The sequence below is a fragment of the Phodopus roborovskii genome, unplaced genomic scaffold (assembly GCF_943737965.1).
Source record: "Phodopus roborovskii unplaced genomic scaffold, PHOROB, whole genome shotgun sequence".
In the NCBI taxonomy this organism is placed as follows: domain Eukaryota; kingdom Metazoa; phylum Chordata; class Mammalia; order Rodentia; family Cricetidae; genus Phodopus; species Phodopus roborovskii.
Genome location: NW_026126418.1, coordinates 28769380 through 28786769, shown reverse-complemented (window position 1 = coordinate 28786769; position 17390 = coordinate 28769380). Strand labels below are relative to the sequence as shown.

At 43.4% G+C, this 17390-nt stretch overlaps 1 protein-coding gene across 1 annotated transcript in view; it reads right to left on the bottom strand.

The window, feature by feature from the left end:
• Positions 1 to 17390, bottom strand: part of Pde11a (phosphodiesterase 11A) — a 347781-nt gene that overhangs the window by 49812 nt on the left and 280579 nt on the right. Inside the window, exons 13-15 of the mRNA XM_051184429.1 lie at positions 16872 to 16981; positions 8065 to 8155; positions 4627 to 4727 (exon numbers count right to left, since the gene is read on the bottom strand). Coding sequence (XP_051040386.1) covers positions 4627 to 4727; positions 8065 to 8155; positions 16872 to 16981 — 302 coding nt within the window. The remainder of the gene's footprint in view (positions 1 to 4626; positions 4728 to 8064; positions 8156 to 16871; positions 16982 to 17390) is intronic.

Below are 17390 nucleotides of genomic sequence, written 5' to 3'. Positions count from 1 at the left end.
GGACTGTGACACCACACCTATAACTACCAGGATGTCTGATTTGAGTAGTCAGGGCAAATGAACCTATGATAACTAGACCTCTAACATCAGTCAAAGGGCCACCTTGTATCCTCTGGGCCCTACCATTCTTCAGCTGTTGCTAGGGCAACCAATATTATAACTTCTGCCTTGTGCAGAGATTCCTAGTTTCCTATGCTTGGACTCCTCATATGTGGGACCAGCGACTGTTGTAGGAATCCCCAGGACCTGAGCACATAAAACTTGGAAGTGCACAGGGGTTTGTAAGACTCAGGGCAAATTTAGGCTCATGAGGACGGAGGCTGGAGGCCAATTTCAGATGATCCCTTTAGGTTCCAGCCCAGCTGACCATTGTGATGACCAACAAGGAATATATCTTCACAATAGCTTCTCTGATGCAGCCTTTCATCCCACTCTTATCTTTGGTGTTATTTTCAAAATTAAAATACGTACACGCAGGCCTTTGCCTCCAACTGTGTTTTTGGAAAGAGCTTAGGGGATCCAGGTTAGTTAGATGATTGAACTGATGGACATTCACCAGGTTGGGTCAGTATTGCTATAGAATGTACTACATTTCGAATGGAACTGTTTCTTGATTCATCCATTAGAGAAAGAATGTGGTGGCTGTGGGAAATGCCCTGAAACTGGGAGTATGGATTAAAATTTTTCCAATAATTACTTTTGTGACCCAACCTATACCATTCAGCCATCAGTGCCTGATCTGCAAAATGGAAGAGATGAAGTGGATGTTGTCATCTCCAACGTGCCTTCCAGTTCCATAATTGTTCACTGGTGAAATATAAGCACCTAGGTAACTATGTACACAGTAACTGTTTCTCCCTCATTAACCCTAGGGATTGTTTGGACTGAAAATACAGCCATACTTTAATACAACTTTAGACCAGCCCACGGATCAGTCCCCTGGAGGTCTAGATTAGAGAATGAGCTATTCAGAACCTCAAAAACAATAATGCTGACGGAAGGAGGCAAGGCACTTCTGTGGGAGTCAGCAAACATTAGCAGAGGCTGCAGCGTCAAGATAAGAGCAGAGTAATGAGGGAAGGACTGGCAACCAACTTCCCTGACTGCATCCCAGCAGCACTTAGTGATTCGTCACATCTCTAGCAGAGCTTGATAAATGGACACCAACAGCTGAGGGTGGCTTCCCTCCCACTTTTGTCCCTTTAGGAGTTACTTGGAAACTTGGTTTAGAAAATGCTTCTATTTTGAGAAATATAACACAAGATCTTGCAAAGTGCCAGGGGAAAAAAAAAAGCAACATAACATGGATTTTTTTCATAAATCCCAAATCTAGGAGCATCAGTCTAGAGAGAGATGGGAGGCCATGATAGTGAAGGCAGCCCGAGGGCCACAGAACACGTGGAATAAGTAGATTGTAAAGCAATGAGGTTGCTGTCACCACCACTCGTAAAATGTAAAGCATGGTATCATCATTCCATGTATGAAGGAAGGCATCTCAGAGGAGAGCAACGCTTTTGATGGCACAGAGCTAGTTAGCAACAGAGGCCGAATCTTTTAAGACATGCATTTTTTATTTACTTCAGACAATTTTGTTGGGCTGGGGAGACAGTAAAGTACCTTATCACACAAACATGGGAAGGCAAGTTCAGTCCCCAGGCTCCATGTTACTAAGTTAGGTATGGTGGGCACACTTGTAAGCCTGAAGCCCTTTGTGTGTGCGCACGTGTGCGTGCGCACGCGTGCGCGCGCACACACACGCAGCATATACGATACTTTACTTTTTTTTTTTTTTTTTTACATTTATGTGTGTGTGCATGCACACATTGTGGAGGTCAGAGCACAACCTCAAAAAGTTCTTTGTTTTAGCATCTGGATTCTGGAGATCAAACCCACGTAGTCAGTTACAGCATCAAGTATCTGAGCCATCTCATTGGTGCTACATGCACACTTCTGTATTTGTCAGATGGAAAGCAGGCATACGGCTGACAAATCTAAGAGCTCAAAACAGCATGCAAAACAAGTGCATCTGTTGCCGTTAGCCTTTTGCCTGAACCCTCTTACCCCCAAAGCTTTCATTCATTCTTTTAACCACCATGCTTTCATTTTCAAGAGCTTTTTTTCTTCATGCTGCCTTCTGTTATTTCTTAAAGCAACCTATTATTGTTTAATGGATACAGCCCCTGACTTCTTCAAGGGTATTAATAACTGGTTTTTCTCTATGGTACTTTTTTTTTCTTTTCCATTTTGGTCTCTGTTTTTCATTAGAGATACATTAAACCTCTCTGATCTTTGGTTGACTGTTTGTGTGTCACTGTCATCTAGAGAGAGAGAGAGAGAGAGAGAGAGAGAGAGCGCCTTGGTCTATCTCATTGAACCCTTGTTCCATTCTTTCATTCTCTCACATGTCAGTTGTGGCTACTCATGTCAGTTGTGGTGTGCCCTCTTCTTTATATTTAACCCTTTGAAGACATTACAGATCATTAGAATTCCAAGGAGGAGAGAGAACTTTCAAGACACTGGGCTTAACAGGGATGACAGAATGAATTTAAGTTCAGGCCAATAACACTCAAGACTTTACGCCTTCCACTATCCCATGCAATAATCCATACAGTGAAATTCAGTAATAAATGCCTGTGGCACGACCTGTCCATTGTCTACACCAATATCCCTTCTTCCTTTCTCCATTGTTAATATAACTTCTAGAACTTCTTCTAGAAGAAGGAAATTTTCCTTCCTCAACATTCTTTGATGCTAGATATAGCCACAAAACCAAATTCTGAGTAGTGAAATGTAACTGGAAGTATTACGTGGCAGCTTCCAGAACACCTTGGAAGATGGCCTGAGTTACTTCCCGCCCACTTCTTTGTCCTGTCTTCTTGTTGGCTTGAAGGAGGGCGGCAGCACTGGAACATGAGCAACTATCTCTGACTAACAGGTGGAAACTAACATCATAGGAAGACAGAAGAAATCCGGTTTATGAGGACCTCTTCCACTAACATCATAGGAAGACAGAAGAAATCCGGTTTATGAGGACCTCTTCCACTAACATCATAGGAAGACAGAAGAAATCCGGTTTATGAGGACCTCTTCCACTAACATCATAGGAAGACAGAAGAAATCCGGTTTATGAGGACCTCTTCCACTAACATCATAGGAAGACAGAAGAAATCCGGTTTATGAGGACCTCTTCCACTAACATCATAGGAAGACAGAAGAAATCCGGTTTATGAGGACCTCATTTATACCACCAGCAGACTGTGGGTCTCTGTACTTCTTTTATGCGATGGAGACATTGTTGCTTTGGGTTTTCTATTTCCTACCATTGAACCTAATTAAAATTGATGCAGTGTCAATGGTACAGTAAGACTTGAAAGGGAAAGTGATAGAAAAGACAAAACCTAAAGGATGGGTCAGTTCAGACAGAGCATGAGTGGGGATAGGATTCTATATAGGGATGATGATATGATTGTGGAATAGGGACATGGCATTGTTTCAAAGGATAGTATGTAGTCAGGTATGGCCAATGCAGACAGATACTATAGGTGAGAAATGAAAGCTAATATTGCAAAGGAAAAAGGGGGGGCAGAGAAATGGCTCCATGGTTAAGAATGCACTATTCATGCAGAAGACCCGAGTTAGGTTTCCAGCACCCGTAGTGGCTCACAACTACGTGTAACTCCAGGTCTAGAGACTCTGACATCCTCGTCTAGTCTCCAGGGATACATCACTCATGTGCATAAGCCCCTCCCTCATATTAAACATAAATTAAACATAAAATCCTTCTAAAAATGGAAAATATAGAGGAGGCAATAAGGAAGGATTTTGACAGTCAAGCTACATTTAAGGTTTCCTTGAAGGATGGGTGGATGGGAGGCAGGGATAAGTATCTACAATGCAGGGAATTAGCATGAAGCATTTCAGATCCCCCCCCCCACACCTGCAGGTAACCTATGTCAGGGTAATAGAGGCAGGTCAGGAAGACAATCTCAGTAGGGAGAGAGAGAGCAGAGCATAGGTTACAGGACATGCAAATGATGAGGGATTAGAAATCTACAGAGGATTTGGAAACGGAGAAAGAAATATTCCTGAGTGTTGGAGAAGCAAAGAGTAGAAACTAACAGTGACACACCAGTAAGCCTTTATGTCAAGAAAGCTAGAAAAGTTCAGAAGTCTTTGGCGAGCACTGACCGAATAATTTTGGTAGAAATGGCGGCAGACTCCATGTTCAAAGCATGAACTGGGGAGACGGACAAGGAACACAGGCTAAAGTTTCTAATCAAACTTCCATCCATGAATATTGTTCATCATCACCATCAACACCATTACAGAGATAGAAAATACCTGGAAACAGCCGTTGGAGGCAGTATATGAAATAACCTGACCAGCACTTAGCCTCAGAGTCCTGAGATCCAGGGAAGGCTCATCAATCATAAGAAAGACTTCAAACTCATCACCATAGCCCCGAGTCCTTGGAGTGTACACACCATCTTAATGAGCTTCATTTAGACTAGGGAAGCTCTGAGAGCAATGCTGGAAGAATAGGCAACATCCAGTGTGGACCCAGAGATTAATTAAAGGCGGAAGGTTAGTACCCATTTGTTAAACAGACTAAGTTCCAATACCTACTCAAAGTACAGCGTGAGGTCTGTGGCTAGTATCGACTGCTTCAGAAGCTGCATGAGGTCACTGTATTCCTTGGAGGACAAATTAGCAAAGATGTTGTGACCCTGTAGTAAGAAGGTAGAAAGTCACAAAATGCACCATTAAACTTCATGTTTTCCCTACACTTTTAAAAAAAGATCAGAACATGAACAAAATTTAAAGTTTAGTAAAAGTTTTTTTTATAGATTCATTTTTATTTTGTGTGTCTGTGTGTGTGTGTGTGTGTGTGTGTGTGCATGTAAGTGTATACAGGTGCCCACTGGGACTAGACGAGGGCATCAGATCCTCGGAAGCTGGAGATCCAGGTGGTTGTGAGGCACCTGACTCAGGTGCTGGAGACAGAACTCAGGTCCTCTGGAAGAGTAACAAATGCTCTTAAATGTGAGCCCTCCCCTTCTCTCCAGCCCAAAGCTTAACAAAACTTTTACAAATACAAACAGACATCCTGGCAAATAACAAAGCCAGAAAGTGAATTGCTTCAGGGGAGGTCCACTGAGGAACACTGTACAATCTTTTCAGTGTGGATAGGAACTCTGAAAATGTGTGAACTTGTGCTATTATGTTGATACACAGTGAAGAAGTGGGCTAAACATTTGGGGATCTTTCTGATCCCAGGGAAATACTGCTTCTACTAATAATGATTTAGCTGGCATTCTAGAAACACTCACTATGGTGACAAGTGACTTTGAGGAAGAGCAAAGGTCATTAGACTATTGTGTCTCAATGTGGGAAATTTAGATAGTGGAAGTCTGGGAGCAAACAGAGACATTTTGGATGGTCATGACTGGCTGGGACACTACTGACCTTTAATACTTTTAATGGGAGAGGTCAGAGATATAGTTAAACAGCCTTCAGTGCACAGGAGATGCCACTCAAAGATCTCTCTCCCTGCTGAAGTGAGGAGCTCTGCTTTGCTAAAGCATATGCTGGATTAAATGCCCACCACTGGGTAACTACTGAACAGCTAGGATGAAGAAGCCACTGTCTGCATGTAGAGGGACTCTAATGATGGTGTCTATCAAACAAAGGCTGCAATACAGCTTTGCCTCCGTGCTACCGGAGAGCATCCTCTAGAAGAAGAAGACTCAGTTGGCAGCCCCACTGCTTGCTGTTAGTAAGGTGGGAAACCCTTCAGCGACGTGACCATCATTTGCTTCATGTACTCACCAAGTCAGAACTTCTTTAGTTTGCTGTCTTAGCATGAAATATGAACTCATAAGCATGTGGCCTGGGGACTGGATCAATTTGAACCTAGGACTGAGAGCCAGAAGATGGCAGGGAAGTAAAGGGGCCAACGACTTCTCAGGAATAAACTATTCTCCATGAGAGGTAAATTAATTTTTTTCCAGGGAACCAGAATACCAATTAGCAATTCCATTTTAATCATAAGCCAGGTGATAATCTGCTTTGCTTGAGCTGATTTATCTCCTTGGGTGAACTCTCCCCTCCTGACTGCAGGCTCCACCTGGGACCAGGTCCAATGTTAATAGTAATTTTCAAGTGTACTCTTCCAGACCTTTAATTCAGCGGTGAAGAGGACAAAGAATTCAAGGGAACCTGAACCATGATTTTCTCCAGGGTGTTTTCTTTCTATTTAGCCTGAGCATTACCTCATGCGGACAGTTGCAAGCAGGTATTCTGGAATCTGGGAAAAAGAAGTTTATAGCCTTTGGGAAAATGGTCATCTGGATTCAGCAACACATCCAGCATCACCCCGTGGAAGCCTTAGCAGAAAGTCTGAATAGAAGTTTGCATTCAGACGAGAGAAGTCACCAGCACTTGAGGGGGCTGGTCATTCTGTCACATGCTTCTTACTGCTTTTAAAGGGCATGGTAAATAGTACTGTTTTTGGGGAATACAAATCCAGCCAAATCAGCTCTAACATGTAAAAGACAGTTTGCATCAGTACATTACTGAATATTCAAATTGGCCTTGAACACCACCTCAAGGTTTGACCCTCAAATGGAAATGAGTCTCTCACAAATGCTATGAGAGACTAGGTTTAGGGAACCAGAGAATATGGCACATGTGGGAAATCCAGGTGAAGAGAAAGAAAGGCCTGAGGCAAACTTTTTCAAGCCCTCTAACCTCTGCACATCTGTGTAAACTGGAAAGTGTGACAGGGGTGACATCTGTCTTCTTGGTGGCAAAATGGAGTGGACATGGGGCCTGGGGTTCATCGCCTGCTTCCATTTTCACTGGTTATTATCACTCAGAAGAAACTGGAGTGGAGGCTGACCAAATGTGTCATGTTTAGAGGACATGGCCTAAGGGAGCTGGGCTGTTTATGATACCAATGGTGACAAAAGGCGGCTCTGCTTGCTAGCAGAGAAAAAACAAGCCAAACAAAAGCATTGGCTCCTCCATAGCTCTCAGCTAACATGTGGCTTTCATATTCCAAAACCATAGATGACAGGAAGTTGTCTCCATCAGTTTCCAAGGCCCTTACTTAGGAGCTTTACTCCTAAATAAAACACAGCACCTCTGGCTGGCTGCCCTGCCCTAGCCCACATTCAGGCTCTGGAGTGGTGGGTCTCTGTTATGAGGCTTTGGTGATATTATAAAAGATATGCTTCCTCAAGATAGTCTAGAGAAAAAAAAAGAGCCTCCATATTTAATGATGCCATTCCAGTGAAGCAGGGCCTTAATGACGATAATAATAATAATTAATGGCATAGCCAGAGAGCTGACAAATAACAGGGGACAGATGATTCCTTTCTGCACCCTCCCCCCCAAAAGAGGTCTGTATGACTTCAGAAAATTAAATAGATTCCTCCTGGCAAGTTAAAAACTCAAACTAAGCTGCTGCAGCCAGAGTCAGTTAGTTGTTTCTGTTTTTCTGTGCTGAAAGAGACAAGTCAACACTCCAGTGCCTTCTGAGTTCTGAGTTGCTGCAGGAAGCAGAATAAGGCATATGGCTTTAGCTCCTGTCTTGGTGTTAGTAGCTGTCTCTCAGTTTCAAATGCAGTCCTACCAAGATATTCAGTTCTTTCATCTTTTTTTTTTTTTTTTCGTCTCAATTTCACTATCAAAGCTTGACTCTTACTGTTTCTGCCATCTCTTTCCATGGTGTTGGGTTTCATAAAATGGGCAAGTTAGACCACTCTAACTTCCTGCATCCTTCAAGGAAGATTCAAGGAAAACAAGATGATGCCTTGGCCATAAGCAACCTCCACCTGGTACTGTGTAAGTGATTCTGCAAAACCTCCAGCAGAGCCAGGTTAGCCATCCCGGGAAGGCCTGGAACGAGGTCTTTGGCATGTGATGGGTTCACAAAAGGAGCCAGGGGCTGAGCTAGCTTAAACACGGCCTCCTACGTCTCTGGATTCATACATGGCTCAGCATTGAATGGGGATCACTTAGTTGGCCTTCTGTTGAGGGGAAACGTGGAGCAGGTCTCACCTCACTCTGAAGGATCATCACCGCATGGTTAAAATGGTGATGCTCCAAGGTTGCTGATGTCCCGTAGAGCTGAGCCAGTGCAGAGTCACTCCTGAAAGAGAACATAAGGCTGAGTAGACAGGACCCTTTACCTTAACCATTTCCCACACCAGCTCTTTGGATCATACTGCTTTTGGCGGTGAACCAAAAGCTTTCTAGGTAATTGCTGTGGAGTTTGTTCATCTCTTAAACAAACTTTTCAAGAACTTTCTACATGTCAGGCTGAATGCTGTGGATGGTACATGGTTAACAAGGCACAGTCCTTGTCTTTAAGTCATTAAAGGCTGGTGAATGACAAGATGTGATTCTGAGCAAAAGTAAAATAGGTGGCAACAGTATAGATGCCAAGTGCTGTGTGTGTGTGTGTGTGTGTGTGTGTGTGTGTGTGTGTGCGCGCGCGCGCACGTGCGTGCTCAGGCTCATGTGTGCGTGTGCATGTGTGTTATAATTTTTGCCTCTGTGATCCACATAGGCATCATGAACTAAGCCTTCGACATCTAAGCATGCACAGAAACTCTTTCCTATCAGATGTGCCTGACTCTCCACTGGAAAAGACTTGGAGAACATTCTGTAGTCTTCATTATCTACTCTACATACATTTAACAACTTTCTGTTAGTGTCTCTTCACCTGCAAGGACCACTACCATATCTTAGTGTAGAAGACCAGAGAATTCTGTGGACCTGAAGGCACGGCTCTTCCTTCAGGAAGCCGCCTGGGTCAATCACTTGACTTTCGGGCTCAGTTTCTTTGCCTCTTAAATCATGTCACTACTGTCTGCCTCATCTGTTGTTATGAGGCTAAAATAAAATGCTTGAAAGCGCCTGTCATAGTGCCATATAGGGAGTAGATAGGAGTCTATATTAAGTATTAATAGATAATTAAAACACACATGGACATTTCCATTTTAAAGGAACACAGTGTTCACTGATACCTGAGGGGATCCTTAGATTGTCTGTAAATTTCACTTATGTAGAACAGCTCATCCCCCAGCAATGCCAGTTCAGTGAAGTATTTATTTTAGAGTAGTGTTTCAACAGTTCACCTCCAACTGTTTCTTTGGAATTGGAGTTCAAGCATGTTAGGGGCCAAGAGAAACCCGGGGAATCAAAGAGCCATTTAGGAGTCAGTTGAGGATCCATCCAGGCCCAGTGTTCTTTGCTGGCTTACTGCAGGGAGCCTGTGGGTGTTGGGAGGACAGTTTGGCTTTAACTTGCAAATAATGGAGAATGACATCTTGTTACTGATCCTGCCAGTGAGATAATAAAAGGCTACTCCTATACACAAGAAGGATTCCCATCCCAAGATGCCTTGCATCTCTAGTGTGAGGCAATCCAAGGCCACCATCACTTTCAGGGGTACAGAGGACCTGTGATCCTTGGAGAGACTCAGAGCTACTGCATCCTGGGGTAACAACAAGATTAGGTTGAGGACAGCTTGCAATTAAGAGGGTTAACGAAGGAAGGAACTAGATTTTAATCAGGTATGTGTTATTTCCTTAAGTCTTGCCTAAGCTTATTACATCATCTAATAAGTTGACAGAGTTCAGGCTAATTTTACCAGTGGGTTAATATTTAATGTCAGTTGTCATTTAGCATTATATGGAATGCATTTCCATGACAAATGCACACAACATGACTTTGACTTGGATGTTGAGCTTCTGTGTGCTTGGGATGGAGTAGGTGCTTAAAAATTATTTGCTCCTGGTGCTGTGTGGAGAGCTTATAGATAAACTAGGGGGCTAACTATAATATATGTGTCAGCATATTTTATAATATTTATACATTACATATAATTCTATACATCTATTTATTTATATTTTATATGTATTTAAAAACGTGTGCAATATATTTTAAAATACATGTGTAACATATTTTATAATGGTTACTGCTAATAATAACCACCATCAGTAAGTGCCTAACACGTACTAGGAATCACATTAAGCCACTTCATGTACTGATATTTTTTCACTGCATAAGAGGTAAGCTAGCTAGATGTTCACAAGTCACTTAGTGTTTTCTTCATTCAGGATGTATAAGGGATATTTCCTTTCTCAGGGAGAGGACACGGTAGGAGGCACTCTGATGCTTGCTCTGTTGTGAATTTCCTCCCCATGTTCATGTGGCTTCAGAACTGCTGGGCCCCAGCATGATATTACTGTTAGATTCTTTTCTATAATTGTTCTTTTCTATAATTCCATCTTACACTCATTCAGTATGTAATCAGGTACAGAAAATATGTAAATTTTGAAACTGAACCATACTAATGTGGTTTCACTTCAGGAAGACACTGGGACTCATTCATCCATTCACATAAGCATGAGCACACATACCTAGCATGAACACATGTACCTAGCGTGAATACACATACTTAGCATAAATACACGTACCTATCATTAATGTAGCCAACAAGCACTGGCAACTATTATTTTGTCAGGTCCCTGGCATTTGAAATATAGATGTGTAATTCATGGATCCTACCTTCAGGAAGCTCACACTCTTAGATTTCTGTAGAATGCTTTCTCTGACCAGTCTTATACTAAAATCCTCAGGTTCTTTTAGGTAAGGAATCAGCTTAGCGTTCAGAGAATGGAGCTGGCGCTAGCTGCAGTGAAGTCACTGAAGAAATACTTCTGTTTTACACGGAACCCTGATGTTTACTATTGTATGTGCTTCCTACCGGTGTTTCTAAGACTTTCAAACCTCCTCGCAATGCCTTCTTTCCTGGCCAAGGCTCACCGGGAATTCTGTCTATGTTCCTACATACTTACATGGATGTCCTAGGAATACTGAGAGCAAAAGTCAGTTTAAAAACAGAAAATAACTGTAGTGGCAGAAATTAAACCCATGTGTCAGGATAAACTTTGTCAATAAACATTCTATAGACTATTACTAACTTCAAATGCCAAAAGACAAGTTAAAGTAAAAAGGGTTCCAGTATCAAATAACTCAGTGAAATGCTGGCTTTAAAAGTTCAAACTACTCATTCCCTAGTGGAATTGATATGTAAACACATGCATGCCCTGTGGTTCTACAGGGAGGGGCATTATATTCAGTCTTATGTACCCTTAACTGTTCGTAACGCCGGTTCTAAAGAGCTCACGTCTTTCATGTAAAACACTGTATGGATATATACTCTTCTTAAATGAAAAAAGAAAATCTTCCATCAATCATATGAGAAGACTGACTTTAATGCTGCCTCTCATTTCGATTATCTGTGATAAATATATCCATCATATGAATGGCTTTGGGCACATACCCCATAGCTCTGGAAATATGACCATATATATTTATATGCATCCATGTGTGTATACGGGGTGTATGGGAAGAGGGGGAGAGGAAGCTGGTAATTCACACATGTGAGTATCCTGATGTGCCTTGTTACTCGGATCAACCCAAATACTAAAGTCTTTCATTTTTAGACTCACACTACCCAGCGCACAAATGTACTGAAATGTAAAAGGGAGAATTCTGTTTCTACAGACATCATTGCTTCATGTAGACACCCAAAGTCAGTGCACACCAAAGCACACCCCTGCCTCACATCCTGGATATGCATATTCTTCGAGGAAAAGAGCTAATGGCTGTGTGTAGCCATGGCTTCGAGGAAACTTTAAAAAGGCAAACTATGAAAGGTAATTAGGAAGCTGGGAATTGCTGGGAGGTGGCGAGGAATGGGATTAGGCTGTCAGGGCAGATTAATGTGCCCCAGTATTTCACTTCTGGGACCTGGCCGAAAGCGACAAGATGGGTTTTCATTCCCAAGAAATGAGTGTAAGAGATTATGCTAGAAATGAATAGAAGGAATCTCCTAGGAGAATATACTACAAAGCTGTGCCGTACTGATATTTAATCATCAGGGGCAGCTGTAATAGAGAGGGGGATGAGCGGGCACTGCTGTCCCTGGAGAAAAGAGAGGAGAGCAATTTCAGAGCACTGTGGTATTGGTGGCCTTGCTACCTATTGATCATCCACTGCACGCTCTCCAATACTTAAAAATTAAGGATAAAATATGAAAATGCAAAGGTCCACTTATCAGAAAGGCTAAGAGTATAAATCAAATTGTGCTCCAAAGTCACACTTTTTTATTGTAGAGGCATTTTGCATTTTATATAGCAATTTGTCCCTTGCTAAAAGTCTCCTTTTTTTTTAATAGCCTATATGACAAAAAGGTAGCCTATGCATTGCCACATAATAGCTGTAGTGTATAAGTTCTGTTGCCAAATCATCTGATTAGATGGATTAGACCTGGCAAAGCTTAAGAAAAGGGTTTGTCTTCTGCACATCCTACTCCTCCCAGAATGCTTAGCACAAGGCCTTAAACACAGAAAACTCTCCATTGTTGAAGAATGAAGGAGGATCAAAGGTTACAGGCTTCTTCCTAGGGATTTTCAACAATGGTACACTCACTGGGTAAATCTTATTCTAATCACTAAAGGAGTGTGTTAAAAGTCTCTCTGGCATTCACTGTAAAAATGGGATCTTAACTGAGGGCAAGCTGACAGACAGTAAGTGGTGTAAACCCGTGTGACTGACTTCATTGGGAACTAGCAGGGCTGATGGGCATGTACGAGCTGGGAAACTGGGTGCAAGATGACTTGGTTTGAGCAAACCCTCTGCTCCATCTTAGGGCATGGAGAGTTGATAGTGGGGCTGGAGGATACAAATAAGTCTGGTGTCAGGGACTTACTGCTTACCTAATATCTGTGAAAGCTGTTCAGCCCTGGGCAGCTGACCTGAGATTTAGGAGCTTTCACTTCCAGTTTTGCAAGATTAAGACATTGAAAGATATAACTGCAGAGGTTCAGCTCAGTTCCACAAGCTCTGCATTTTGAGTTGCTGCCTGTCAGGGTCTATTTTAGTTTTCTAAAGCTTATCTGGTAAGATGGCCAACAAACTGAAAGTTCAATGTCAATAGTCCAAGACAGACGTTACAAAGTCAAGGATAACACTGGTGCAGTAGTTAAAGAATGATCTTGGAATCAGAGATCCTAGGTCCAATTGCCATTTACACTACACTTGGGGGGATGAATTTAGACAAGCTGTAAAATGGAGACAAAACTATCTGCAGAAGATAAGGCAGGGGCTTGGCGGCAGAGTGAAAGGACAAATGATCGTTTTTCTTGTCTCAGGGACTGCTATTTGCAAGAAACAAAAATGAAGAACAATGAGCTTCATCAGGAAAAGTCTTGATTAAATGACACAGAAACCCTGACTGGGTCATGAGAATGGCTGAGTGCCCCAGAAGTAGGAAAAGTAATGTGGACAGACTGGCTCGATGTCTGACTTTTTTTTTTTTTTTTTCATTCTCAGTCTCCTTCTGACGTCTCTCTAACTGCTGTCTTCCTCCCCTACTTCTTTCTGTAGACTGTCCTTTCTGTTTCTCTCGTCCCCTTGTATGTAGTCATCACAGGTTCTCCTGACAGCAGTCCCGAGCCTGCAAGAAGGCTCAGCTCTCCACCGCTGACTGATGCAATGCCATGGGCACACACAGCAATGTCCTATTGGTCCAGCTTTGATTAGGGGTGGGCTCTCGGTCTAATCTGCTGAGGGACCGATGTTGAGAAGAGCTTCTCTATTCAGTGTGATGCACAAGCTGGCTGGGTAGAGTCAGTAGTGTTCTGGTAGATCATGCCATTGTTCATGTCACTCTTCAAAAGAACACACAGGAGTTCACTCCTGCTTTACAGACACAATTCTAACCAGTTAGTTCTTTTTTGCATTGTTAGTAATATGGTGGGGGGTCCTGGGGGAAATACACTGACAGTATACAATGGCATGGACAAGAGGAATCTTGAAAAACAAGGACATTTAAACCAACTTTAAATAAGGAGCTGTCAAAAGGGCTACATATATGGTTTGCACAATAATAGGCTTTAAACTTTTGCGACAGTATCAAACCCATGCATTTTAAGGCTGTTTCATCATCTGCTTTTGTAAAAGCCCACATTTAATAATAAAATAAAAAAATAATAATAAGTATCCAGAAACTCTGTTGAGAAGGTTTATTAAAGTGCAACCCACCCAGTCACTACTCAGTCATTCAGCAAACACTTTCTGTGTGTTTATTATGCTCCAGGCACTGCTGGGGCACAGTCTTACAGAAGGAGAGGGGATACACCTGGAAGTCAGCAATTAAAACGGAGGCAGGTGGATACATTTGAAAAGACATCGCCAGGGCATCGTGAATGCATGCAGCGAAGACAAGGGAGTGTATGTGGGTAGAGCCCTGGAAGTGATGTGTTCAGAGGAGCTGTGGGGAAAGGCACAGAAGGGCATTTTCTGGAGTGGGAATCAGCACAATAGACACCAGAAAGAGGTGAGCTATCAGGGCCTCACTGAGAGCAAGTCTCTTCTGTATGGGATGAATGGATGGCCTAGTCAGCGCTAAGCCAGAAAAATGAGCCAGGGTCCGATTTAAAGGAGCCTTACAGGGCTAAATGAAGGAATATGAATATCCAAGATTCACAGGAGGCCCGAAGATGAAGAGGAGAGTGACATAAACACCTTTGTGCATGAGAAAGGATTTTCCCAGAGTGCCAATCCGGCACGAGGGGGAGCTGAGCTTGTTATTGCAGCATCAGGAGAGCAACAAGGAAGCAGAGGTTGGTCCAAGAGTGTAGAGAAGGGGTTGGCTTTGCTGAGATGCCACTGAGGCTGCTGAGTAACTTGCACATTCATGGGCATAGAGAGAGAAAAGGGGACATGAATAAAGGGAAGACTGAGAATGGGAAGAGTCTGGGACTTGAAGTTGGAGGCACTTCCAACAGTTAGTAGGAGTGTCTGGAGGTAAGCAATTATGACTTACAGCCCTGAGAAATGCAGCCAGGGTTCAGGACTGGGTGGCTGGAGGCTCTTGTACAAATAGCCAAGAGAGCAGGAGGAGGGCGGGGACACAAGGAAAGAGGCCTTGAGGCAAACCGAGGAGGAAGGCTATACAGGTAGATAAATATCTTTTGTGAGAAAAAAACATGAAGAGAAGTTTAGGAAGGAGGCAGTAAGAAAATACGGCCCAAGGAAAGCAGGGTCAAGAACAGAGGGCATGAACAGCTTTTTTAGTGAGATGGGATCGAAAGCCCTGGGCAAAGGCAGGGGTTGGAGGAAGCAAAGACAACCAACACAGACACTTTTACAAAAAGCTTGCCTAGGAAGGAAGAAAGGAAGGAAGGAAGGAAGGAGACAGAACAGTCACTAAAAACCAAATGGGAGGTGCAGGTGTATTTTCAAGATGGGGCAGAATTTTTCATGATAATTAGATGCACAGAGAGCACCCATCGTCAGGGAGATGTGGATACAGGACAGAGGAGAGATTGCTGGAGAAGGGTCCTGGGGGAGAGAGGCGAGAAAGATCCAGAGCAGAGGCAGAGGGATTGTCCTCAGCCATGGGAAAGACAGCATTTTCATTGAGATAGGAGGGGAGGAGAGGGAGGAAGAGATAAGTGTGTGGGTGGCAGGGGAGGAAATTGAGAGCATTCTCGATTGATGGTCTCAATTTTCTCAGTGAAGTAGGAGGCAAGGTGATCCTTAGAGTGGTGTGGGGAGGCGGTGCAACTTGGGAAAATGGAACACTAGTGGTACCTAACTGCCAAGAGCAATGCAGGCTGAGCTGCTGGAGTATGGAGAAATATTGACGTGAAGTTCTGAGCATGAGGGGATGCCCGTCTGTCGTGTCTCAAGCTTGCACAACTGTGATATTTTCTGCCAGGGCTTTGACAAGTCTAGGCAGAGTAGCAAGAGACTGTATTGTTGAACTGAACCAAGGCTGCGTTTTTGCAGGCCTGGGATGTCACAGAAGTTTAAGAGGGTCAAGGAAGTATTGGATTCTGGGTATTGAGGGGAGGCACTTGAAATAGGGGGTTAGAGGATGAAGGATGGAGAGAAGGACACAAGATCAAAACGGTTTGCCAGACCAGATCAAGATGTCAAGGTCTGGCTAAGGGAGTGTTCAAGCAATTGGTTACCACACAGTGGGTTGGTGGAGTTTCATCTAGCAGAGGTCTACCTGTTTGAGAACCTTGAAATCTGTCCCACCCCTTTGTAGAAGCTGTTCTTCCTGTTCTCTCCCCATCCACAACATTTCCCCAGGGCTTCTGACCATTTTCTTAGCGGATAGCTAGTTCAAAGAGCGTTAAGACTTGACCTCACGGCCAGAGTCCTGACATCTGGAATTTAACACGTGTAAGTTCTGTTGCCCTGGCCACAATGTGAGCCACCAAGCAGTGGCTTTCTTGTCCAGTATAACTTGTTTGGGAACAGATTGGTCTATCCACGTGACTTATGTGCAGGGTGAACAGTTCCTTACCCGTCACGTATGTTTATGTGGTGCCTTTGTCTGTTTTCCATCTTTGCATGGGAATAAGGATGGGAAGAGAAAAAACACTCTTGGCTTCATTAATCTTCCTGAGCCTGTTTTTATTCTAATTATCCCAAACCCAGATTTGAGAGTAGCAGGTCTGGGCAGCTTGTCATGCCAGGGAGGCAAATGGGCAGAGAGGAAAAGAATAGGACTTTGAAAACCTGAGCTGTGCTCTCTGACTGAGGTCAGCAGAGACAGCCCAAATCAACAAGCATGACATGAAGGGCAAATTTGCAATTAAAAGAAGAATAGGGAATTATAAAGATGGATGGGCCCCATGACATGCATGCCCAAGCCTGCGCGTGGCCTTGGCCTCTGATGCCAGAAATTAATGCTTTACTCTTTAGCACTCGCCACCTTTGGCTCTGAATAAAAAGGCAAACGCATTAAAAATCACAACAATTAGAACACTTACTTAGCTTGGAAGGCGTTGTTGGTTCCCCTGTGGTCGAGGTCATGACACAGGCATCCCACAATCACTGCTAAAATTTCCACCTCCGTCAGAATCTCTTGAAACCCAGCAGTCTGGGAAGAAGGGGACAATTGCAAGTCAGTGCCAGCGGCAGGGGCACTGGGAAAGCTCAGTCAGCTGAGCCGCAGTCGTCTGGTTTCATGCCCACACCATTTAAGGAAATGATTAACTGTCACCCTCTTAGATGACAGTGTGTTGAGTGGTCAGTTGCTCAGCCTAAGGTCCCCAAAGTGAGGGACTCACTTGCTGTCACACCGGGACAGTGTTCAGTGTGCTCCATTCCCTTCTTTGTAGAGGAGGTTGTGTTCTCCACACTGGCAGTTTGGGAAAGGCCCAGAGTAAAGTGAGTTTCTCCATTGGACACAATATGATAAGCATTGCATTTGGAAGTAGGGGGAAATGAGGGGACCTTCAAAACTGAAAAGTGCTAGCCCCTCACTGCTACTCATATGAGAGCCAGCA